The 26,960-nt window shown below is 37.5% G+C and overlaps 2 protein-coding genes across 5 annotated transcripts in view; one reads left to right on the top strand and one right to left on the bottom strand.

Moving 5' to 3' along the window:
• LOC136874059 (zinc transporter foi) overlaps window positions 1–22,083 on the bottom strand; it is a 360,167-nt gene extending 338,084 nt beyond the window's left edge. The window contains exons 1-2 of the mRNA XM_067147570.2: window positions 21,969–22,083; window positions 700–1,019 (exon numbers count right to left, since the gene is read on the bottom strand). Coding sequence (XP_067003671.2) covers window positions 700–1,018 — 319 coding nt within the window. The 5' untranslated portion in view covers window position 1,019; window positions 21,969–22,083. The remainder of the gene's footprint in view (window positions 1–699; window positions 1,020–21,968) is intronic.
• Window positions 22,084–22,273: 190 nt separating this feature from the next.
• Window positions 22,274–26,960, top strand: part of LOC136874057 (proton-coupled zinc antiporter SLC30A2) — a 199,764-nt gene continuing 195,077 nt past the window's right edge. For 2 of the 4 annotated variants that reach the window (XM_067147568.2, XM_067147569.2), the window contains exon 1: window positions 22,274–23,162. In XM_067147568.2, coding sequence (XP_067003669.1) covers window positions 22,824–23,162 — 339 coding nt within the window. In that variant the 5' untranslated portion in view covers window positions 22,274–22,823. The remainder of the gene's footprint in view (window positions 23,163–26,960) is intronic. The other 2 variants (XR_011018276.1, XM_067147567.2) reach the window with 2 other exon arrangements.

Raw genomic sequence — 26,960 nt, 5'->3', positions numbered from 1 at the left:
TAGTTTGACTATTAAAATATTATTACTATATAGTGCCAACAATTGCAGTGATGGCATTTGGATACATGCTGTTGATGGATGAAAACTTGAGTTATAAGCTTTATATTTTTTTCTCTTAGGAAGGAGATTTAATTTCACAGTCAGAAATGGAACCTTCCACCAGTGGTGAAGGAAGAGCGAAGAGGAAATACTGAATGTCTATTATTAGAACGACCTGATTCTGATTATTCTGAATTAGGATTATCTGACAACTCGCTGGCCGATCCAGATTTCATACCTGCTTCTCCAACAGCGGAAAGACATCCGTTATTCCCTGCAGTTGTGTCAGACAGCGACTCAACCCTTTCTTCAGAAGACATTGCTATGAGAAATACTAGAAAACAAAAGCCTCAGCCAGAAAGTTATGCTACTTGTGCAAAATATTATGTAATTTACTAGGTGGGAAATTATTATCCCAATGAATACCCCAAGAATGTCAGCTGTAGGGAAGTGGCAGTGGGATATATATTTCCCACCAAAAATATATCACTAAATGAATATGATTTTGTAAAATAAACATGTATGTATGATAGTCTATTGTATTTGATTCTAAACATGCAATAAAATTGATTTTTTTCAGTCTCCCAGTCTTTTGCAACTTAAAGGGTTAAGCTGTGAAATCCTGCAAGAGTAATTTTAAAAAGTACATTAGCACCTTACCGTTAAAGTTCTTTGTAACATTAGTAACTTTCATTTTGTCTTCATATCCAGTATTCAGACCAATGTCTCTCAGCCTTCCAGATGTGATCATCTTCACAAAACCTTCGTAGGGCATGCTCATAGTTCCTATGTCACCAAATTCAGCAAAAATTCGCTGTAAATGATACAAATTATTTAGCACTGGTGAAGCATCTGATTCCGCTTCTCGAGTCTTACGATGCAATCGCTTGTCCAGGGAGTGAGCGTGGGATGAGGAGCACTGACTATGAGTTGCACATAGCAGACAGAGCACACAGACAGTCATAAACTGCTGGGCCATCCTGTAAAAGAAAAACAAATCTCCTAATTACTACAATTCTGAATTATAACAGGACAGAAAAGAGGTGTTTTCTACAAAAGGGGTAGTAGGGTAATGGTAGATTACAAATTCCTGACAGTATTCAGCCACGGCGACTAATGCACTACATTATCTATTCTTTTTTATTATTCATGCTCAGACTTGTCAACGGAATGGGTTAATTAATGTGAATGTATGTTAATACGGACCGTGTTGAAGTTTATATTGTACAAAACTAATGGGTAGTAATAGTAGGAGAGGTATTTTACATGTGGACTCCGAAGAAGCCTGGTGCAAAATACCTCGGAGTCCCATTAGATCGAACACTGTCTTATGGAGAACATCTGATCAAAACAGCTGCCAAACTGAGAAGCAGAAATAACATCTTGCATAAGTTTTGAGGCACAAACTGGGGGTCATCAGCGGACACATCACGAGTGTCAGCACTTGGTCTTGTTACTCTGCAGCCAAATACTGTGCCTCAGTATGGATCAACAGTGTTCATACAAAAAGAGTCAATGCTGTGTTAATGAAACAATGTGCATCATTAGTGGAACAATACTTTCTACCCCCACTTATTGGCTGCCTGTTTTGAGTCATATACCACCCCCACAAGATGAAAGAGTGCCCTTGTTCGGGAATATTGTGGATCTACAACTGCCTGTTCTTAATGACATTCCGAATATCAAACGAAACAGGCTTAGATCCACACACCCAGCCATTCTCACAGCAAAAGCTTTACACGATGATGGCTTGAACATAAGCAACTCGTGGAAACAGTGGCTAGAAAGTTGTCCCCCACAATACAGAGCTTTACCATACTTGACAGAAAAACCTCCAGGATTCGATTAGCCACGCTCGGTTTTGTCCACTCTGAATCTCATATGTTCGAGCCATGGTAGATGTGCTGATGCTCTCTTCAAATGGGGGAAAATACAATCCCCAAGGTGCGGCTGTGGGGCTGAAACTCAATCTGTTCGGCACATAGTGATGGAGTGCACCAAGAGAGCCCATATTGGAGATTTCCGTTACTTCCTGAATGCTACACCAGAAGCTCTATGTTACATAAGCCACATGGACTTATCTCTGTAGTACTCAGATCTTTATTTTGTATTATGTTGATATAATTTATATTTACTGACGTGTATACGCCATACAGTAAATAAATCTGAGTTGATGCCATACATACGACCCGAGTGTCCTTGAGGATGGGGCCCTACCTATGATGAATCCTAGTGACGAAGACAGCACACACGCCCAGCCCCCGAGCCGTTGGAATTAACCAACGAAGGTTAAAATCTCCGAACTGGCCGGGAATTAAACTCGGGGTCCCTCTGGACCAAAGGCCAGCACACTAACTATTTAGTCATTGTACCCATTGTTCATGACACAATAATTTCGAGCATGAACAATTACATATTTTTGAACCCTGAATTTGCCCCTGAGATTTTGAGGCACGTAGGTGAACATGCGGCTGTCAGCGGCTTGTCATGAAACAGGCTACTATGTTAGTGAGTATTTTTGGCCCATCGCAGTTTCATCATTTTTGCATTATTGCTGCTCCTCATTTGATCTCTTCCTTGTGATATGACAACCAAGTATCAAGATAATATTTTAAAAATGTAGACTACAGACTGATAGCATAAGCCATTAAACAATGTACGAATGATTTTAATAGCAACTTCCAATAGCATAACTTATCAGCTCTACACTTCAACTTTCACAAAACTGGCACTGATTTTTCCCTTCTTTTTCACTTTTATCACAGAAGGTTTAGAACAAAAATGTTTGTAAATAAGTGCTGTCTTAAGCAATTTTTCTGTAAAACCAACTGCAAAAGAGATGCATCAGATTTTATGTTTAAGACCACCCTCTAAAGCCCCCTTACCTACTGTACCTTTTTAAAAATAAGTTATAGCTAAGATCGTATATGCCCTTAAATAGAAAGTTTCATGAAAATCCACCAATCCATTCTCAACATCGCAGGATGTTACTGGGGCATATTTGAAGTAAGTCAAATTAATTGAGGCTCACCTTCATGCTAGCTTGCCACTCAGAATGAGGCTAATCTTGGAAAGAATAGAATGCCCTTCATTCCAACCCAGCGTACACATTCTCAACTCATGAGTCAAATGTTACCCAATTACAACAGTCAAGTTTTAGGGAGGAAGGGGGTCTGAGATTGCTCTTGGTAAACTGTCAGTGTAGTAAATAAACAAATAAAATTCAGTACATTGATGGAATCTTATGAGACTGATGTGGTGATAGGAGTAGAATCATGGTTGAGAGAAGGGGTGGGTAATAGAGAAGTATTTCCAAAAGGGTATACAGTCTATCGTAGAGACCGAGGAGATAAAAAGGGTGGGGTGTTTATTCTGGTGAAGGAAACTTATTGTTCACATGAATGGTTTACCAATGAAAGGGATGAAATATTAGGGATAAAATTAGTTTGTGATAATATGAAGGAGGTGGGAATTATAGGAACATATAGGCCTGGAAGAGAGGAAAGAGACATGGAAATATTTGAGAAAATAATAGATTATACTCATAAAAATAATAATAATGATATGGTAATAATTGGGGGAGATCTAAACTTGCCTGAAGTTGAATGGAATGGAGTTGCAAGTGAAGCCCATGAACAGAAACTGGCAAATAAGTTAATTTGGGAGGGAGGATTCACACAAGTAGTACAAGAAATGACTCGTCTCAACAACTTGCTAGATGTATTCTTGGTTAAACCGTGGGAAATTGTTGATAAAACTGAGGTAATTGAAGGAACAGGTGACCATAAGGCTGTAATAATGGATGTAGGACTTGTACCAAAAATGCTTAATAAGAGGGTCACACAAGACAAGAAATTATACAGAAAAACTAAAGTTGATGAATTTGGGACTTACCTTAAATCACAATTCAGTTGTTGGATAAGTGAAGGGAGTAATGTGGATACACTTTGGGCTAAATTTAAAGGAATTATTTGGGAAGGAGAGAAGAGATTTGTACCTGTTAAGAAGGGTAAAATGACCTCAGACCCTGTTTATTATACAAGGGAAATAAGGAAATTAAAAAGAAAGTGTAGAATAGTAAACAGGAAAATCAAAGAGGGTAGGGAGAATAGAGAAACTAGAAAACAGCTAATGAGGGAACTGAATAGAGTGAAAAAGGAAGCAAAAGAGAAATATATGAATGGCATACTTCAAGAGGGTAATGACCACAAAGGGAAATGGAAAAAGATGTATTCATATATTAGGAATCGAAAAGGAAAAGGAATCCAAATTCCTACAATGGTGGGAGAAGGGGGTGAACACTATTCAACACATACTGAGAAAGCAAATCTATTTAGTAAGGAATTCAGAAATTCAGTAGAAGATTGTCAGGAGTTGGAAACAGTAACAGTAGATAGAGAGGGAGAGACACATAGGGAAACAAAAAGCTTCTCATTCACAAATGAAGATATTTTCAGAGAAATCCAACCGCTTCAGCAAGGAAAAGCAGCAGGAAGTGATCAAATTACTGGGGAGGTATTAAAGACAATGGGGTGGTACATAGTGCCTTATTTAAAATTTCTCTTTTACTATGTCATAAATAATAGTGTAATACCAAAAGAATGGAAGGAATCTATAGTAATACCCATTTATAAAGGAAAGGGTGATAAAAAGGAAACCAGAGAACTACAGACCAATCAGTTTGTAAAATACTGGAGAGTTTAATAGCAAAGTACATCAGAGGGATATGTGATGATAAAAATTGGTTCATGAGGAGCCAGTATGGATTTAGAAAGAAATTTTCTTGTGAGGCACAACAGGTGGGATTTCAGCAGGACATATCAGATCAGTTGGATTCAGGAGGCCAGTTAGATTGCATAGCCATAGATCTTTCCAAAGCCTTTGATAGAGTGGAACATGGAATATCATTAAAGAAATTAGAGGGAATAGGATTGGATGTAAGGGTTATACGTTGGATAAGAACATTTCTAAATTCAAGGGTTCAGAAAGTCAAAGTAGGAAATAATATATCACAGGAAGAGAAAGTTTGGAAGGGAATCGCACAGGGTAGTATAATCGGTCCGTTACTTTTCTTAATATACACAAATGATTTAGGGAACAATATAACATCAAAAATAAGATTGTATGCAGATGATATAATTGTTTATAGGGAAATAAATAACATTGAGGATTGGACCTTGAAAGTATCCAACAGTGGGTTGAAGAAAATAATGATGGTTAATGGAAGCAAATCAACTGTTACAACATTTACAAACAGGAGCTTTAAAACTGAATTTGAATATACTTTGGATGAGGTAGTTATCCCAAAAGATGGCAAGTGCAAATACTTAGGTGTGAGATTTGAAAGTAATTTGCACTGGAAGGGTCATGTTGATGACATTGTTGGGAAAGCATACAGATCGTTACATGTCATAATGAGGCTACTTAAAGGATGCAATAAAGAATTAAAAGAAAAAAGTTACTTAAGTATGGTTCGTCCATTATTGGAATATGCAAACAGTGTTTGGGATTCTCACCAAGAATACCTAATAAAAGAAATAGATAGTGTGCAGAGGAAAGCAGCAAGATTTGTAACAGGGGATTTCAGGAGAAACAGTAGTGTATCAGAAATGTTAGAGGAACTTGGGTGGGAAAATTTAAGTAAGAGAAGGGAGAAAACTAGACTTATAGGATTATATAGAGCCTATACAGGAGAAGAAGTATGGGGAGATATCCGTGAGAGGCTTCAGTTGGAAAATAATTATATTGGCAGGACTGACCACAAGTATAAAATTAGAAGGAATTTTAGCAGTAGCGACTGGGGTAAATTTTAATTCATTGGGAAGGGCGTGAAGGAGTGGAACAGTTTACCAGGGGTAGTGTTTGATCCTTTTCCAAAATCTGTACAGGTATTCAAGAAGAGAATAAACAGCAACAGGGAAAATAAATGAAATGTTAGAGGGCATTCGACCAGTGCAGGCTATTGTAAATAAAAAATGTGTGTTAAAAAAAAAATTAATTCCATCCCCTGGTCCATGGAGTTTGGACAGCCAAAGTAGGGGACTGCCTGTAGAGGTGAAGTACAGTGGGGAATTCGAGGGCCCTGGGACCGCTATGGTAGCTGTGAAGGCCCTTCAGAAACTCTGAAAAGTGGTGGCAAAAGGGGGCTCTGGTTAAGACGCAGCAGGTCGTTATGCTACTTAGGTTCCAAAATGAGTAATTAAAAAAAAGAAAGTAAATAAATGCAATGTAAATGTTAATCTTATACCAGTTTCATAGTATTATTTGAAGTAATTCCACATACTGTACATGAGTTGATTATGTTATATAGGAGATATTATAAGTAGAATTTTGTAAACAATATAAATTTATTAAGGATGATCTGTTTGTTTAATAGAAAAAAATTTGTAGCATAAATTGTATATTATTGTATTCTAGAAAAAAAAATTTCTTCTCTTGTTAATTTAAAATTTAGTGCTTGACAATAATGTATTTTAGTGTACCATTTGCCACCGAGGTAGACACCTCATTTGCAAATAAAGAGATTTTGATTTTTTGATTTTGAATATTTTCCCTCTTCACTCCTTCAGACCACAACAGATTCATTGCATTATCAAAGGTTACAGCAACTGTTGAGTGGTTAGTTTTGTCCAGGGTTTCACAGGAAATGTGACATTGATCTCCTGCTCGGTCTCCCCTTAGAGCACCAACAAGAACGTTTGCCATGTATCTCCCTTCAGTGTTAGAGGTTTCATCCATAGAAACCCAGATCTTGTTATCAGTGATGCTGGATCGCATTCTATTTACAACATCTTCATAACAGGTAATCATGCAGTTCTTGCAAATTGTTGCTGCAGTCAGAATGTGCTGATTAGTGTATTTCTTCAAAAAGTTGCTGAAGTAGTGATTATTAACTTTCTCCAGTGGTAGATCAGCAGACACCATCACCGTATATAAGTCCTTGTTAAAATCTGAAGTTTTGCTTGTAATAGATGGTGACAAAATTCTCTGCAACAGGAACTGCTGACTGTTCTGTAATGTAACATTTCAAGCCAAATGAATAGTTTATTTCAAAACCACCTAAGTGACACTTTTATCAAAATTGAGTTTTTGATAGGATTGTACTATTCGGAGATAAATACATTGTTTTTAGCAGAAACGAACCATATTCCATACAAGCAATGCTGTTAGGCATCCGTGTAAATAATGCGTTTATTACAGAAAGAACCTAAGCGCCGTCGTTTAGGTTCTTTCTGCGGTAAATTCATTCCACCACTCATGACGGTTGGTGGCCCTGTTAAGGCAATGAATCGTTGAAATTTGGTGAAAATTGTGAAAAAAAAAAATCCATTTTTATTTTTTTACGTTCTCATAATGTTTATACCTTGTACTTTATTTGTGAGCTTTGTTTTATTTAAATATCAGCCATTTAAAGCCCTTAGTGGCCATTTTAATGACCCGGTGCAAGTGGGCGTTGCCGCCCATCGACACTATTCTCATGAATATCTTTCGTTTTTCGAAGATTTTGAATTGAGCTTGCGGGTTGAATGTAAGAAATTTTGTTGCTGTGGGTCTTTATGTTGGCTATTCTGATGGACTATCGATATATCGAGTGGAATTGGCGCTTATTTCAAGGATGGAGCTTGTCCATGTGTTGAATGTAAACAAAGAGTTGCGATCTCACGTTTTGTGTTTATCATTCGTGTTTTAGGCCTACTCTGCTTTTCTGTAATTTCTTAAATGTTACCTTTGTAATAAGTGTGTTATAAATGATCCATAAACAATAACAGTATCTACTTAGTGCAAGCAGCTTAGGTTTTGAGGTTGGGATTTGTGAGGTTGTGTTATTATCAGTGTACATAATGGGCAGAAGAATTGAAACTTGTCGTCGCCGGAAGAAACGTCCTAGAAAGTGTTGGATAAAGTGAAGCAATGACATTTCTAACAGGAATAAGAATGTAAGTACTATTTTACAAGATCAAGTAGGGGAAGTTAAAATCCCCACACCAAATATTGTGCCCGGGGAATGCATAATGTAATTTGGGCTAAGTGTCCGAAGGAAGTGTTTATGTCAAATAAAGAACTGGAGAATGCTGTAACATCAACAATTGCTGAATTCAGCATGGGTTGTGAAGTAAGTGAGAAACTAAAAGCTAGTGTTAGAGGAGTGTTAAAGTTAGCAGCTCAGGACAGAAAATTAGTGTAAAGAGGGACAAGCGTAGAATTGACCACAGTGGAGTGTCTGGGCGACAAGGGTTCAAAACAGCCCGAAGAAAACTAAAACTCTCAAAACTGCTAGTGAGGCCAGCAAGAAGGCAGCAGAGGGTCCAATATATGGTGCTGGGGAGTTCTAAGTCAACTATATTCAGGTACTGGACTATTGTTCATCTCTAAAATTTCAATCTCTTTTTCCTCAGAATTTATTTTCCAGCACTTTTCAAGATTCAAAATGCTCCTCATGCCACGGTTTTCAGTCAATCTACTTGAAACTTTTAGGATAGTTTCAGATACAACATAATAACAAACTGACGTGCAAATTTTAAAATACATGCAATAGTTCAGTGGCAATCTAGTTTTTTCTCATCATGATCATCATAAAATATATTTAAAAAGTTAAGCCTATGTGAAATAATTTGTTCCTTTCAATGTAATTAAAATTTGTCAAAACCCACACATCACTTCTTTTATATTGGTCTTTTAAAACCAAGATTAAATTTTAAGCCAGATCTGTTGAGCCGTTTGGCATGAGGAGCATTTTATAAATACATCGAGAATTGTTAAAAATATCGATAAATTTATTAATATCTCAAAAACTGTTATTGATAGAAACTTGAAACTTTGTATGTTGTATCATGCTGATACTGATATTAAATGATCAAAATTAGGTGATAGGATGAAAGCTGTAGATTTTAAGATTTTCACAGATGCATTGCCTTAAGATAACCTGTTTTGTGACTCACACAGAAACACACAGTTGTGCGTTTCTTATTGAATCTTTGTGACAGAGGTCAGTTTGAGACGATTACGCAAACTTCCCTGTCTGTGGCCACTCTTTTTCGCCTTGTGACAGTGAATACGGCTCTTTAGGAAGGTGGTCAGAATTTATACTCCACATGAGTATGCTGAGCAAGGCAAGTGTGTCTGGACGTTTTACCGTTTATCATCTTACCTCGGACGATGTCTTAGGTTTTAAACATTGGTGGCTTATATCGTACAGGAAAATAACAAACTCAATGAAACATCAGGCAGGGAAGTACCACGAGAACGTAAGAAGCCATTCAAGGTTTCTAGTTACAAACAGTTTCTGTACTATAAAGATACTTCAGGACAAGTTGTGGCAAAGGCGTTTATTGGAGGATTTTCATCTACTTTCGCACAACTGAAAACTGACAGCCCACCTGAGCTACCTTTCGAGAAGGGAAAGGTAAGTTTATTACAATAATATTATTAAAGGGATATAATATTATTGAGCAAGTAAAAACATTTTGTAGCCTATAATAATTTTAAAACTTTTAATGGGTTCTGCACAACACAATTTTTTATTTTAGGTTCCAAGCAACAAAAAAGAAAGTAGAAGACTTGACAAAATGAATGGACTACACTGTTGGTTATGAAGACTTTTATGACAGCATCATTCAGTGGCCAACAAGTGAGAGAGAACCTGCTGGGGATATGCCAGAGGCTGAATAAAACCAGAAAGGGTTTTACTGTTCCAATTTGTATTTTGTGGTTCATTAACTGATGTCTATTAAATTTTATATGAATAGAACGGTGTTATTTACGTAACCTTTCATCTTAAAACTTGCACAGATTAATCAATTTGCTGTTTTTTTAAATAATTGCTACAAAAATGAACAGGAAAAGTTGTTTATTTCAGAAACAACCTAAGTGCAGTGTTTAAAAAAAATATTTGTGGCATTTAAAAATGTTTAAAACTTATTTCTTGTTTACTACACTTTTCTAGCACATTAAAGTTTAATTTAAAAAATTTAGAAGATCAGACTTCAACTTATGCTCCCACACAGTTTTTTTCATTTTCCCAACAGTTTGAAAAAGTGCACTTAGGTGGTTTCTGCAATTAGCGATTCAAATACCTTTTATGTTTTGCTGTACAACAGTGTTGTTCAACATTAAACCACTTTTTAGTTTCTATTTTAATTTTGCACAGCTAAAGGAAACAGAACAGTGCCACCTGTACTGAAATGATTACCTGCATCTCCAATACGCTTATATAATTTTATTCAGCCATTACATACATTGTATACATACTGCAGAACAGTATTATATCCCTTATATAGCTTCAGAGAACCATTTCTATAATCTAAACTTGCACTCCTTTGAACCAGATCTCACCCCTATTAGTCCAAAATAGTGAAGGTTTACTGCAGGGCTGGACAAATCAGAACAAAATTCTAGGAGCCAGTGAAAATTTTGTTAGGATCCAGATATAAAAAGTAAAAATGACTTACTTACCTCTGTAGTATATCACATTCAGTACTATAGGCACTTCATTTAATGGGAACAAATATGGTCTTAGCACAAACATACTGAACACCGAAAAGTATATGCAGTACAAAAAAACATAATGGAGAAAATCTGACTCGATTCTTCTCAATTGCTCATATCGATTCTAGTCACTGATCCTTATTATTCCTTCTAAACCTTATAATCTCCATCTTTAGATATGCTGAGGAGACAGCTATTACAAAAGAAAAAAGAGACCTTAGGAAAGTAATTTTACTGTTGAGCTTCTTTTATACGTTTGCTACTAATAAATATTGTGTTGCCCTCAAAATGGAATTTAACAGTCATAATTTGAAAATTTTAGGTGCCTACACCCACATAAACTCTACATGATCTTAATTAATGGATTTGAAATTTTGAAGAATTCAATAGATTGTTCTTCCGTTTTCACTTTGCCGTCCTTGTGCCTCATGCATAAAGTAAAGGTGAAGATAAATTTTGTCAAAGCAGCAAGAATGATGGCTGCTAATAGAGCAAGTGGGGACAATGTAAGGAGAGTACTGGTAATTGTAATTAAGGTAAAAGAAATAAACATGCCAACTAAAGCTGTAGTAATAACTGGCTTCAATGGTGAGAATCAAGGCATATCAGTGTATATACTGTATAAAGTGCATTACAAAGAAATCTAATGGGCTCATCATGCAGATAAGATTGGTGGTAGCAATGATTATTGTTTGAAAGGAGGAGGGGGAAGGGGGAATACTTTGCATTTTTCTACTTTTGTAATACAGGGTGATTCAGCTAAGTTGTCCATCTCAAATATCTACTGATTCATTAAAGATATAGACATTCTGTTTTCAAATTCTTACATTATATTAAGGGAGTGATAAATATCATTGTTAATCCATATTGAAGATACTATAAGTAGGATGCTAAAGGGCCAAAATAAACCCCTTAGCATCCTACTTATATTAAGGGACTCAAAGTACTGTCCTATTATTCTCGATCAGATACGCAATTGCTGAGAAACTGGTAGCAACTCCATTTTTTAAACAGGGCTATACTAATTGCACCCAATAGAACAATTAAGAATTAAGCGGCAAATTCAGTGATGTGCTTATTTTGCAAATCTGGCAAGTACATTTGGAGATATCAAAGGGTTTCAAATGTGTAGGCATTAGACAGAGAACATACCACTCACCTTGATGTCAGGCGCGTAGTTCTCGCGCTTCACTCACACCTTGCTGATAAACACACATACCTACACATAAACACACATAAACACACATATCTTGGGGAGGGGGGTGAAGCCAATATGAAGTAGGTCGACAATATTTCAGAGTTACAAAATTTTGTTTCATTGCTGCCGAATCAGAAAAAAACAGATAACAGAGTGAAATTGTAATTATATATGTGCTTTATTGTCCTATTCAGTACATAGTACATGAAATGGACAACTTCAAAATCCAATGAATGACATGGTCATTGGGAAGAATGGATCCAAACTTCACGGACAACACTACTGTTGGGCTCTTTAGTCCTCCTTAAAGTCAACATGTAAGATCGGTGTACGTTAGCAACAGGCAGTGGTTGAGTTGAACTAATAAGCACTGTACTGTACAGTTTCAGTCCTGGCAAACACGATAAAATTGAATTTACACGTTAAAATTTAAAATGAAACATAACTGGCCCATTTAGTTCCTTGTTAACATCTTCTAATTTTATTCTTAAGAGTGTGGCTGACCAAACATTTTGACTGCACAATACCATCACAATATGTTTACGTTCGGTATGTGTGTTTATCAACAAAGCGTGTGTCATGCAGGAGGACAATATGCTGGACAACACAGCAAGTGGTGCTTTGCTTTCTGTCTATTACTCTCAATGTGTAACTCTTCAATATCTCCAATAATACTTGTCCGATTTGCAAAGTCAGCACATCACTGAATTTGCTCTATTCCTAATTGTTCTATTGGGTGAAATTAGTATAGTCCCATTTAAAAAAAGTTGCCGCCTGTTTCTCGGTAATTACATAAGTGATCGAAAGGAATAGGAGAGGACTTTATGAGCCCCTCAATACAATTTAAAAATATGAAAACAAAATGTCTATATCTTTAATGGCCCAGAAGATATTTGAGGTGGACAACTTAGGTGAACCACCCTGTATAGAGACATTTCTCTTTAATCCAGTAAAAATGACTATTTCTGTTAATTCAAACAATACCTTTTTAAATGACTCTGAATGCTACATCACACTCATACATTTGTCTCTCTCATTTTTTTTTTTCCTAGGGGCTTTACGTCGCACCAACACAGATAGGTCTTATGGCGACGATGGGATAGAAAAGGCCTAGGAGTTGGAAGGAAGCGGCCGTGGCCTTAATTAAGGTACAGCCCCAGCATTTGCCTGGTGTGAAAATGGGAAACCACGGAAAACCATCTTCGGGGCTGCCGATAGTGGGATTTGAACCTACTATCTCCCGGATGCAAGCTCACAGCCGCGCGCCTCTACGCGCACGGCCAACTCGCCCGGGCACTCATTTTTAGAAACTTTTATTTTTAACCCGAGAACGGTCGCTGTGGGTCATCATGACCCGCACGCTTACATTTCCGTTCACTCCTCCTCCACCAATGGCGACACAGCAAACCCCCTTCCAGTATCTTCCTAAGTCTACCCCCTCTACACAGCACAACAGGCGGCACTCAGCTCGAGTGTAACAATTCTCGAGGAAAGTAGTGTGCGGGTCACCACGACCCACCGCGACCTTTTGTGTTCACATAAATGTTCTGAGTTAAATTTTACATTTCAGTACGTTTTCCTTGTTTCGGTGAAATGGATGAGAGAGAAGCAGACCGTATTCGTTCTCTGTTAAATTAATCATTCTCGGCAGAAACAGACAATGAACTGGGTGGTGATGAAAGTGATGTAGGGACTGATGTCGATCCACAAGAAGAAATACAAGACGACCAAGTCCGGAACACAGATACGGAACAAAGTGATGATAGTGATGACGAAGTAGCCACTGAAGATGGACATTCGGAAGGCAACTCTACTTCGGATGAAGACATCGCACTGCTTTACAGAGGTAACTACACTGGTAAATACGGCACTAAATGGAAACTGGCTGAACCTACACAATCAGTCCGTACAAGACGCCGGAGTATTGTGACTCATCTTCCAGAATGTAAAGGAGCAGCGAAAGAGGCTAACACACCGGTGAAAGCATGGCAGTGTTTCTTCACAGATGACATTCTACAGAAGATCGTTGATTATACCAATATATACATCAATATAAGAAAAGACAATTACGAACGTGAAAGAGACTCAAGGAACACAAATTTAGAGGAGATTAAAACATTACTAGGACTTCTGTTTTTTTGCAGGAGTATTGAAATCGTCACACTTAAACACGGATGAAATGTGGAGTGACGATGGGACTGGAGTACCTATTTTTCGGTCTGTAATGTCTCAGCAGCGCTTCCGGTTTCTTCTCAGAGCTCTTCGCTTTGACAATAAAAGGGATCGTCACATTAGAATTGCTGGTGATAAACTCGCTCCGCTGCGTGAGGTTTTTGAATACATCGTAGCTAAGTGTCAAGCAAACTTCAGTGTATCGGAATATACCACAGTCGATGAAATACTGTGGGGATTTCGTGGCAGGTGTCCCTTTCGTCAGTACATGCGAAATAAACCCGCTAAGTATGGCATAAAGGTGTTTTCCATTGTTCATGTTCGCACTTTCTACGTCCTGAACATGGAGATCTACTTGGGGAAACAACCACAAGGTCAGTATCATCAAGTCACACAAACTCCTGCTGAAGTTGTAATGAGGCTTGTATCACCTATTTCAGGAAGTGGACGTAATGTCACCCACGACAACTGGTTCACAAACGTTCCCCTAGCTCAGAACATGCTGCTGCAACATAACCTAACAACTGTCGGTACCATTAAAAAAAATAAGACACAGCTTCCTCTTTGCTTTGTGAAAAGTACGGGGCGTGTGGTACATTCCTCCATGTTTGGATTTGGCAAGAATCTTACAACTCTGGTATCCTATGTACCAAAGAAAGGAAAGGTTGCCATCTTAATTTCAACGATGCACCACGGTATATCTATTGATCCTAGCACAGGTGATGCGAAGAAACCAGAGATCACTACGTTCTACAATTTAACGAAAGGTGGGGTTGACGTGGTCGATGAAATGTCGGGAAGTTACTCTGTGGGTAGAAAAACAAACAGGTGGCCCCTTACTGGATTTTTTCATCTCATGGACGTGACAGCTATCAATGAACTAGTTGTTTATTCCTGGAACAATAAAGACAAGCATCAGGTGAGGAGACAGTTCTTGAAAGAACTCGCCAAGGAATTGGTTACGCCGTATATGAGGACCCGTTTGCTGACTGGAAATCTCAGCCGTCAGCTTAGGAAGGATATTCTACGCACTCTGAAAGAAACGGATCCACTCCCTGAGGGACCTCAAGAAGATGACGGTACCAGAAAACGAAAAAGATGTGCACTGTGCTCCAGGACTGGCAACAAAACGTATCAGACGTGTGCGATCTGTAAGAAGTTTGTATGTGGAATCCATGGCAAACTTACTTGCCTAGATTGTCTGGAAAATGCCTAAACCAGAGACTGAGAACTATGAGAAGGTGGGTTTGTAAATATTTTTTTAAATCTTAGCCAGAGATTCTGAATTTATCAGTTGGTTTTCACATTTATTATTTTCTGTTATTTTTTATATGTTTACTCGTACCAAAAGTTTATGTGTGAAAATCATAGAAAAATTCAATATCGCGACTATTCAAAAATGATCTCTAAATCTTTCTTCATAGTTTAGAAGGCATTCATGTAAAATTATTTCTGATTTTTAACAATATTCCAGAAAATAATACTAATCTTTGTAACACATGCAATTAAGGTGAGGTTTTGTATTAACGTTTTAAAAATAAATTTGTAGTTGTATAGTAAGAACATAAATAAAGGTTCGGTTGTTTTTATGACCTAGATAATAGTACTAATTGATGTACAAACACAGTTTTAAAAAATAACATGTCCTGACGAAATAAGTTAAATAATAATATGTGGGTCATGGTGACCCACCGCTACCACTTTAAGATGCACCATGCGCGCGACCACTGCCGGGTTAAATAAGTTTTTCTTCATTATTAAAAAAACTGTACTGGGAGGTACACCCCAAAGCCGCGCATTCAATTCAGCACCTAAATGAACTCCTCTATTGGTAAAACAGGGAAACTGAAACTACACCAACTTAGAACTTTACTCAGATGATGTTACCACGGATATATGATGTAATTTTGTTATTATGAAGTTTCCTAAGCTGACTGAATTTCTCCTTGTTTTGTTTGCTCTACATCAAGAAGTTTGAACATTTTTCCACAGATGACACCACCAAAAAAACTATGATCATGCACCCTGGTGCAAAGTGAAAGAAATAATTTAAAGAAGTTTTTGTAACTGATTGATGTTCATTTATTTTTGGGTTGGCAATATTTCCTTTTTATTCCTGCCAGTTTTGAATCTAGCCAATCACTAATTTCTGTAATTAATTTTCTGCCTAGCACAGGCTTCTTGTTCGATTCTGAGTGTTACTTTTGAAATCTACCAATAAAATTGAGAGGGTGTGGCTAGTTTGGTCTTGAATGATCTCGAACCTTCCCTGAGGGTTTATAAACTGCAACTTTTCACGTTTCTTGGCCAATTGATCGACGTCTATCTGAGTGTGTGTGTGTGTTAAGCAGGAGGCCTCTTTCATCCGCAGCTAGAACATCTACAAGATAATGGCCACATAACTTTATTTTTTCTTGCTAGCTCCGCAATTTAACCCGAGGGAAAGGTCCAACTCTTTAGTATGTAACAACTTTTCTAAAATGTAACCTTCTTCTGGCTAATGTAAAAACTTATAAAATCTTTAACTGTAAATCGAGGATAGAGTGTGATGTACCCTCAAGCTGCCCTTCGTCTTGGTTTGAGGTGACACCGTTTTGTAACAGTTTTTTGCCTGTAATGTGTTAAAGTAATTTCTATACGAGTCAACTCAGTAGTTTGGGAATAGCCCCTGTTTCATCGGCCTAGACAACCTTAAGTATTTTTTTTTTTTTTTGTGTTCATATCTAGGAGTGCAAGTCTACGCCTCCATTAATTTTGTGTTCGGGCCATTAATTTAACCTGTTATTCTTAATCCACGAAGGCCCAGTAGGTTGGGTATTTAATACCCCTGTAAAAATAAGTTCCATTTGTAAATGGTGGTTTGAGAGACCCGAGATTGATGTAATGTTGCCTTGAGTAGGCAGTATGGAACCGAGAACCTGTTAGCTCTTTTTCAAATTTTGTAATTGTAAAGTGTGCCTCTGAGAGACTAGATGAGGGGCTTGGAGCCCAAAATCTGTCACGTTCACTAATCTTGTATTTTTCTTTGACTTATTTTATGATAGTCATTGTACCTGATGCTTCATTATTATGAAAAATTGTTAAATTTGAAGTTCTCAAAATATAACTTTCAGTTTAAGTTTTAAATTAATTTTGATTTTGTAGTTAGACCCATTCAAGCCAGCACCTTCTTTCATCACCTCTGCGTTTCACAGATAAACGGAACAAAAACTACCAAGGATATTTGCATGGCAGGGTATTTTATTTATAAGAACATGTTCCAAGCTCCTTTTTTTGACACACGTGGTTTAACTATATAAAATAATTAGTGGTTATAATTTTTTTTTAATGAGATGAAGGTTAACAAACAACAACAAAAAAGAATTCCTAAGGAACAACTTGCAGGTTCTAGAGTATGTTATTAGAAGCCTTCAAATCAATAAATAATGTTATTGGTTTAACACCCCACTAACTACTTTTATTGTTTTTGGAGACGCTGAGGAGCCAGAATTTTGTTCCGCGATAAACCTACTTGCCTATAAACCAACCAACACAACGCTGATGAATCTAGGCTACTTTATATACCACTCAACTGAGCCAGGATCGAACAGCCAGGTTATACTTTAAGGTTAAGTTAATATTCCACCTTTACAATACCATAAGTTTTGTTTATTTATTTAAACAACATTACTAAATAATACAGGACATGTTTCGTCTAACTTGTAGACATCATCAGCCGTAAGATATTAAAGAAAAAGCTTTAAAAAGGACAAGGACAGAACAAACACAATAAAATAAATCGGTTGTCGAACACGTGTTATTTAATAATGTTCTTTAAATAAAACAATAAACTTATGGTATTGTAAAGGTGGAACATTAACTTAACCTTAAAGTATACATACGACAATACGGACTTTACGATGAAATTTATTTTATGTAACAGGCAGGTTATGTTCTACGATAAATTACGTAAATAAAGCCTCGGCATTCGTCACAGGATTTACATCTTGGTTTTTATATGAAAAGTTCAGTTTCTGGTTTCTTGCTACACATTAGACACATTACTTATGTTTTTTTGTTTGTACATGTTTGAGTATATTGCACTTCCCGCCATGCGCAACTGAAAAATCACACCTACATATAGTACAGAATGCGAATGTTGGTCCTTTCCTGGATACACAGAAACATGAAAACTCTTCCCTATAAGCGCTTTTAAACACTACATCATATTTCTTTTTTGACATTTTGGCCAAAACAAATATTACTCAAGACAAACAGCAAAGAAGCACTACTACGTGACGTAACATGAGCAGTTATGCAGGTCCTGCCCCAGGTAGATGTCTATGGTGTGCTACTTCTGAGGTTAGGTTACTCGCTTGCGACTTCCACTTCCTATTATCAAGTTATTTCAGTATCTGACTGTATTATAGACCAAAGAGGAGCACATGGCTGGCCACCGTGGCCCATACTACCATCCGGTTGTGATTATTAGAACTACTATCGACCAGCCATACTCAGCCATATATCGATAGAATGAGGAAACGCGCGGGAGTTTAAAATAATACGAAAATTACTTAAACTTCTCTGAAAATTGCGGGATCGGTCCTGGCAATCGGGAAGAGCAAGAAAAATCGGGAGAGTTGGCACACCTGATAACAATAATAATAATAATAATAATAATAATAATAATAACCACCACCATTATAAAGCAATTCCACAGTTCTTTCATTTCAATGATAAAAAGTTCCCTTCCTCAAAATGACAAAATAGCCCAAAGAAAGAGCCAGAGGACCCTGTATTAGTGCAAAGTGTGTAACATCATGCTGTCTCCACCACATTTTGTGAAATACTGTACAAAAAACATTATTAATCATGAAGATCGAGTGATTTTTCACTTTTTCCATGTATGATTTGGCCACTTACACAAACATAATATATTATATGCCTCTACAGTAATTTATAATGGGGTTTATTTATGAGCAAGCAAAACCTAAATTGTAGGGTACGTCACTGCTTTGAAAACTTCATTCTCAAATGGTTAAAATTTCTCTATTGTATAATGGATTTTTCTCACCCACCCTTGCATTAAAATCACCCGTTAGAATTGTCCACACTTCTTCCTTCTTTAATTTGATCTGATTTACCTCTCAACAGTGGTAATCAAATAAATTTTTCTTTGCAAAGGGTGATCTCTCTGAATGGTACCATTAGGCCTATACAGTTTGTCGTTAGGGTCATATTTAGTTTGTAGGGACTCCTAAGTTACCAACTGAGGAAATGCTTGCACAGGTTGTGAAGTGAAGATAATATTTTACAATCAGTTTCTTTATATCAAAGAGGTTCTAAAAACTTATCACAATTGAAGCATGCCACCGAACAATGCTGTATAGCACATTTTTGGTTAGTTGAGTTTATGGCCAAACATTGATTTATAGAGTGTTTCGCGTGTGCCAACACAAAACAAGGTAGGATGTTTACAAGCACCCTATTGTAAGTCTATAAGTTTGGCACAAGATGAAACAATGCTGTACAGCACCATGGAGTCTACACATGGTGAACGCAGGAGATGCAGTGTTGTGTCATATTAGTGTAAAACGACTGAACTGATCAGAAAATGTAGACGTGGAAGGATATTAAGCACAAAACACTGAGGGAACAGAGGAAGGCATAAATATAAATTGACATGGGAGGAATGTCCCTCCTAAACAGCCTTCAAAACCAAGTGGAACAACAATGTACATTTTCTGAAGTGATGGTTCCTATGCAGTAGAAATACACAATAGGGGAAGCATCTCTGAACAAACCAATCACAGTGACCGAACTCCATTAAACTGATATGGTGCTTGTGTCTACATCAGATCCACCAACCATGAAGGGAAGAATGCTGTTAAGCTTCTTTGTGCAAAATCAAGAGTAGTCCCTCTAAAGCAAATCATATTGCATCGTCTAGAACTCTGCGGCACTGTGCTGTTAACACGTTCACTGCGTATTAGAAGAGCGTGACATACCCGCCAACCTGAGCAAAATATTTGTGTGGGACTCTTTAAAAGTTGTAATTATCTAAGTTTTGTACGTTGGTAGGACGATCAGTGGAACCGACCCACAGTGCCTCACATGCACAGAAGCTGGCATAGAACAATAGTAGTACCGACCAAGGGACTTCTTCTATAACACAATACTGAATCGATGCTACTTATAGTCAAAAGGGGTCCAAAATCCAAGTCAGTGGCTCCTCACAATGGTACTTATCGCTAGCAAAGTAGAACCATGGTATTTGTCATGTTACGGTACAAATCAAGAGTAGCGTAGACTCGCAGTATTCCACACATTTCGGTACTACTCACAGGTAATAAAATTTGCACTTGTAGTACAGACCTATGCTGTTTCGCACATTGCGGCGCCATTTACAGGCAACACAAACCTATGGTGTTTATCACATAAGGGTACTAACCACAGGGACTTGTACTATCCCATGGTGTTCCTCATATAGTGGGTACTAATCATAGGCAAGCCAGAACCATGGGTTCCCTCATCCCATGGTGTCGCTCATATAGAGCTACTAATCATAGGTACTGTAAAAGCCGTCGAGCCCTCGTTTGCTACTAATCACAAACCTATTTGGTACCCAACATAGTGGTACTACGCGCAAGTAAAAGCGACCCATGGCGTTCCTCGCGTGGTGGTACTAATCACTAGTAGTTTCATGGTTCTAATTTGACCATCCCTTGGTTACCCCTTTTAGTCGCCTCTTACGACAGGCAGGGGATACCGTGGGTGTATTCTTCATCTGAGTCCCCAACCCACAGGGGGGTCTGGCATCTATAGACTTAAATGTGCTGAATGCAATTTTTCTTATGTGGGTCAAACTGGGAGACTTTTTTAACTAGATATGCTAAGCACTACAACGCTCAAAAACTTAACATTTCTCAGCAATGAGCAACCATATGAAAGATTCAGTACACAGTTTCACCACAACTGAGTGTGATCTTTAAATTTTAAAAAGAACTGATAAAGGTAGATTCATGACAGAGTTCGAAAACTTAATACAATACAAATCAAAACTTAAATGATCCAATGGATAATAAAAGCCCCCGTGAATGTACCAGGAAATCTGATGAAGTTATCTCACCTTTCGCCCCCTTTACAACCACGCAGGAGTGTCGGGTTTCATTACCATGGTTTGAGCACAAGAAGCAAAAGCCTAACCAACAGTTATCCACAAGGTTGTTTAAAGAGACGTGTAGACAGAACGCTGGTAATCAAGAATGAAAATACTGTGTATGCAAATGCAATCACTTGGTTTCAAAAGATATAGCTAAAGCTCTTAAAAGAAAAAAAAACCCTAGACTTAATTTTAACTTTTCACAATGTCCTTGCAAAAGCCTCATTGACTGGAGCTTTCCTTCTTATTTCTTACTAACCTAGGATTGTATGCAAAATCGAGCCACAAATGGTTTAATTACGAGTATAGGGCCTACCCACTTTTCTTTGAGTTCTCATAATAATAATACGTTTATTGCAATCAAATGGTCATACTATATACACTTAAATACACTCAGATAAATAATAATAATATACAACCAATGCGTGTAATACATCATCAGTTACTGACACAGTTGTGTTCTCATAGAACTGTAGTTTTGGAGAATGGATATTCCACAGTTCAACTACAGCGTCTAATTTGAAGTGTTTTCCTGCACAATTATCGCAATGTCACTGTAACAGCCCTATACATTCGTTCCTGATTTGCCTGATTTAAAAACTCTCAAGGGAGGTTATAAGTATCCCTTCTGTCCCTATCCGCCAACATACCCATAATACGAAGAGCTTAACCAAAACACTCAGGTGTACTTATATATGAGACAATAATCGAATTTACATACGAATCAATGCTATCAATATCAATTATTCTCAATTAAAGAACTGTAAGACACGCTGTCGTAAATTATGAACGACCTTGTTCGAACGACCGCTAAAAAATTTACGGAAGTTTTCACATTTGAAATGTCATCTAAAACTGTAAGCGTATCATTCTGAACAATATCTGTACAAACAGTAACAGTTCTAAGATCATAACAAACATCGCTCAACTAACCTGGCTCTTTAAATCACCGTCTATTTTCTGAATATCCCGCGGTTGTTTATGCACGAAAAGCGAGCCGTGTGCAACTACAGCAATGGCGGCTCAAAGAAACCAAAGCCATTTCATAGCATGAATCAATGAGTTCAGAGAATAAAGCATCATACTCCATGCAATACCTTTACAGTACAAAAAACTATAGAGATACTGTTCCGCTTTCTGCACGGACTGAAACTAGAACGCTTAGTCAGGACCTGAGAAAGAAATTTAATGCATCACCTCGGTGTGTTTTTGTAAGCTTGTTGACAAGATTATAACTTTGAAGTCAACGACATCGCTATTCCGTTGCTCTTGCTGTACTGCCACTTTCTCTTTAACTATGAAAATATATGTGTAAGTCTAAAAAAAAAAAAGAAATTGAAGTAATGTTTCCACAGATATTTGTATGAGTTTATTTAATAAAAATAGAAGTAGTTGCCCATGTCCCTTGTGTCAATAGTTGCATTCTGCATGCATGTTTCTACATATAATTATTATACTCTTTGTGTATACCAAAGAGAATGAGTGATGTCACTATCGTGCTGATGGCTAGAACTGTCAAGCGCACTCTTTCGAGCGTAATGTGAACTGTATCCAATGGTCAGCTGTTTTGATGATATTGGTTACTGACGTCTGTACGGCCTTTCGACGTTAAAAAAGAATGATATGCATGTGTTGACACTGAGAACAGTGAAAAACGGCGACAGATGTTATATATGTGTTGTGAATTTAACGTGTAAGAAAGAGCAAGGAAATGGTGACGTAAATCTCCAATGTCGGAATTAATATCCAATTTTCGTCAAAATTTTAGTCTTAAGATAACTCCGAGAAATGGCTAAATACTGTGATAGTTCTGCCGTGTGTGATCATCAACATTCGGGAATAATTAATATGCTGGCCGATGATCACTTCTTGGATGAAGAATCGCGATCTACCCACCCTCTTTTGGGTGCAGTTGATGAACCTCCAACGTTTTGTATGAGATGTCGCTCATTATCAAATTCCTCGAGTGTCATCCAGTATGAGTCTGATGTTAGAGCTGCTTCAGGTGATTGGACTGCTAGTAATGGGTATGGGCCACTTAATAATACTTACTACCCATCTGTAGGCCATCAGCATACTGCCATCAACTACAGCGATGGGGCAGACATGCCACTGTTGATAAATGGGGTTTGTACCAAAAATTTAGTGATAATTTATAAGTTGTAATATATAACCTTAAGGATCATAGTAAGAGGGTAAAGAAGATAAGTACAAAAAATAATTGTTTGATTTGTACAGTATAGAATTTGAATCACTACATTGTAGTTTTTAAACATCAGACATGTTGCTCATGCCATTATAATGTAATGAGTACAGCAAATGCCAAGGAAAAAAAAAAAAAGAAAGAAAAAAATAATAATAATAATAAAGGGGTCCGCCTGTGTGGTGTAGTGGTTAGCGTGATTAGCTGCCACCCCCCGGAGGCCCGGGTTCGATTCCCGGCTCTGCCACGAAATTTGAAAAGTGGTACGAGGGCTGGAACGGGGTCCACTCAGCCTCGGGAGGTCAACTGAGTAGAGGTGGGTTCGATTCCCACCTCAGCCATCCTGGAAGTGGTTTTCCGTGGTTTCCCACTTCTCCTCCAGGCGAATGCCGGGATTATACCTAACTTAAGGCCACGGCCGCTTCCTTCCGTCTTCCTTGCCTGTCCCTTCCAATCTTCCCATCCCTCCACAAGGCCCCTGTTCAGCATAGCAGGTGAGGCCGCCATAGCAGGTGAGGCCGCCTTGGCGAGGTACTGGTCATACTCCCCAGTTGTATCCCAGACCAAGAGTCTGAAGCTCCAGGACACTGTCCTTGAGGCGGTAGAGGTGGGATCCCTCGCTAAGTCCGAGGGAAAACCCGAACCTGGAGGGTAAACAGATGATGATGATGATGAATAATAAAGGGTACAACATAAACATATTGTAAGCCAATCAGAGGTGCAGAACTTGGATATAAAGATTTCCACTCTTATTGTACAGCAGTTGGCGTGGTAGGCTTATTGGTTGCAGTGTTTCTTGCACAGTTTGCAAACAGTTTCCGTGGTTTCCCATTTTCACACCAGGCAAATACTGGGGCTGTACCTTAATTAAGGCCACAGCCGCCACCTTCCCACTCCTAGTCCCTTCCTGTCCCTTTGTCGCTATAAGACCTATATGTGTCAGTGCAACATAAAGCAACTTGCAAAATAAAATAAAAAAGCCATGGTCAGCGAAGTGCCTAACAGTGCGCCTTAGATCATAGTTTGTTTCTTTCCACTCTGTGTTAGCATAGCATCTGTTGCATAAAACTCTCTCCAGATTTTTCTTCTCTTTTGTTGCTTCTCAGTAAGCAATTTCGTTGAATTGATGGTAGATAGTTAAGTGGAAGAAACATTTTGACCAGTGGCAGTTTTAGGCCTGGTTGCAGATTTCCACAACCACCACCCCACTCTTTATATTTTTCTTAATTAGGCTAATTAGAGATTAGAGATTATTTCTAAGCAGTGATTCATACATTTAAAGCTCTCTGCATCTGTACATCATGGTTTCTATTCAGACCAGTTGAGAGTGAGTGGTGCATATTTGCTTTGAAACCAAATGACAGATTGCATTCCCCAGTAATTTCTCACGCATGCACATCTCTCTAACTTCTGCACTACTGCTGTCGTAAATCTTTGTGCGGAGAAACTAGTTCACAGTTGAGTTGCATCCTTGTGGGTCGCAGTCAAGAGTTCCTCCTAATTTAATTCAACTGTGATTCAAATGAATTTATTGTCCGATAATATCCTTCAGCTTGCATTCAGCAGAATAGAAGTTAGAAATTAAAAGTTTAGGATGTCCCACACCATCAATAAACATAGGCTAGAGAAGACTGTAAAAAAATGAAAGCAGACAGTTTAAGGTGCATCCACACCAAAATGTTCTTGTTAACTATGTTAATAAACACTGTTAATGAACAATGTTCATGAACATTTTTGTATGTAAATAAACAAAATGTGTTCATTAACTTTTCGAGCATGTTGGTAAAGAAAATTTCTTTAACTTTTGTGAATGAAACTTTTCATTAACATTTCATGTTTTCGTTAACATTTCGGTTTGCACATCCACAAGGATGCAATTAGAGCACGCAGATTCGTAGCGCGAAATACGATGATTGATTTCTTCTAAAAACTGACTATCAAATCACAAGCAAAAGTTCTGATATACAGTACCTTTAATTCTGTATGATATTCTTTTAGCTGTATTCTAATGTAGCCTACTTTCATTTCCAGCTTCGCTCCTCGCTGAATAACCTAACCTCCCATAATTGCTCATATATCATCAAAATAATATTATCCTAACTAGGTAGATTAAGTGAAGATTTTCTTTATTTCTTACCTTTATCAATTCCTTGATATTGTTGTATAAAGCTTCAAACACCTCAGACACAATAACTGAAACTGCTTGTTTTGATACTCTAGACAAATAGGTCTATCAGTGAAACGTCACCAGTTGCTAGGAATCTTTAAAGTTATAGCCTGTCATTAGTGGAGCCGGCTTTCCGATAATCGATATCAATACTTGCAATTTCAGACCTAATTACTGTCAACAAGAACTGAAAGTTATGTGGGGGCATTCTCAAGAGAATTTTGAAAGCCTGCTCCATCATGAATTAAAATTTATGACATAAGTGTTCTTTCCAAACATAATTCTACTCGCCTTTCCACACATTGCATCTCTGCTTTTCTCTAATTGTACTCACTAAAATAATGAAAGCTGCAGCTGTAAGAAAGTATTTTCATTTTCCCGACCCTATCAATTGTAACCTCAGAAACATCTATTTTGGTGTGGACACAATGTTCAAGAAGTTTGTTAACAAAAGTTTATTAACACGTGGAGAAATGTTTTCATTAACATTGTTTATTAACTTTGTTTCGTTAACATTGTTTATTAACTTTGGTGTGGACTAACCATTACACGTAAGTTCAATTCATCTGGTTGTGATAAACATACCTAGTTGGATTTGTGGTTCCGAAAAGAACAATTCATTGTACTGTTTTGCATGCATGTTGTTTGACGGGGAGGATAAATGAACAAAAACAGGAATGACAGATTTAAATCATCTGGAAGATAGAATAAAGAAAACATGAACCGATCCTGTAGAGAGTTGTTTTATTTGTGATTCCATGTAAAGAGAAATTTCTTTTTAGGACGCAGTCTCCCTATGAAGATTGGCGATTCAACTGATTATCATTACTTGGAAAACGGCGGTTTGAAAGATTTTTATAGAAGTTCATCAATACCAGAAGTAGAAGTCTTTTAGCCAGGAATTTCAGTCTCTCAACAGATCATTGTCCAGTTTTTTTCTTTGATGATGAGTTGGAGAATTTCATATTATTCCTCTCTCATGATGTGCCCAGTGTACCTGAGCTTTCACTCCTTCATGGTGGTTTGGAGCTCTTTTTTTTTTTTATTTAACAAATTGAGGACTTCCTCATTTGTCTTCCTTTCTGCCCTGTATATTTGAAGTATTCTTCTGTACAAGTACGTTTTGAAAGCTTCTATCTGCCTCTCCAGCAAAGTGTTGAGCATCCAGCCTTCAAAACCATACGGAAGGGCAGGAAAAATGTAGCATTGCAACTTCTGAACTCAGACCTGAAGGTTGGGATCTCTACTGGGGAATAGGGCTCTCATACTTTTAAACATATTTTTGGCTTGCCCGATCCTGGATAAGATTTCAAGAGACTGAAAACATGAAGAACATATTTGGTGTTATAAACAAACCTAATAAATTTTGTTGAGACATAAAATCTGAAATTAATTTGATTACCTTTCTATTAATTCTGAGTGCTGATTATCATACGGAAAGATTATTCCCATGATTATATATTGATTTCATAGTGACTTAATGTGTTGAGATTATTTTGAGAGAATTGCCTTCATGTAAATGTTTTCCAAAATTGAAGTAGGCCTAACTGAATTG

This window comes from Anabrus simplex, chromosome 5, assembly GCF_040414725.1.
Source record: "Anabrus simplex isolate iqAnaSimp1 chromosome 5, ASM4041472v1, whole genome shotgun sequence".
In the NCBI taxonomy this organism is placed as follows: Eukaryota; Metazoa; Arthropoda; class Insecta; order Orthoptera; family Tettigoniidae; genus Anabrus; species Anabrus simplex.
The sequence above is the reverse complement of the archived record's forward strand: the minus strand, read 5'-3'. Positions and strand labels throughout refer to the sequence as shown.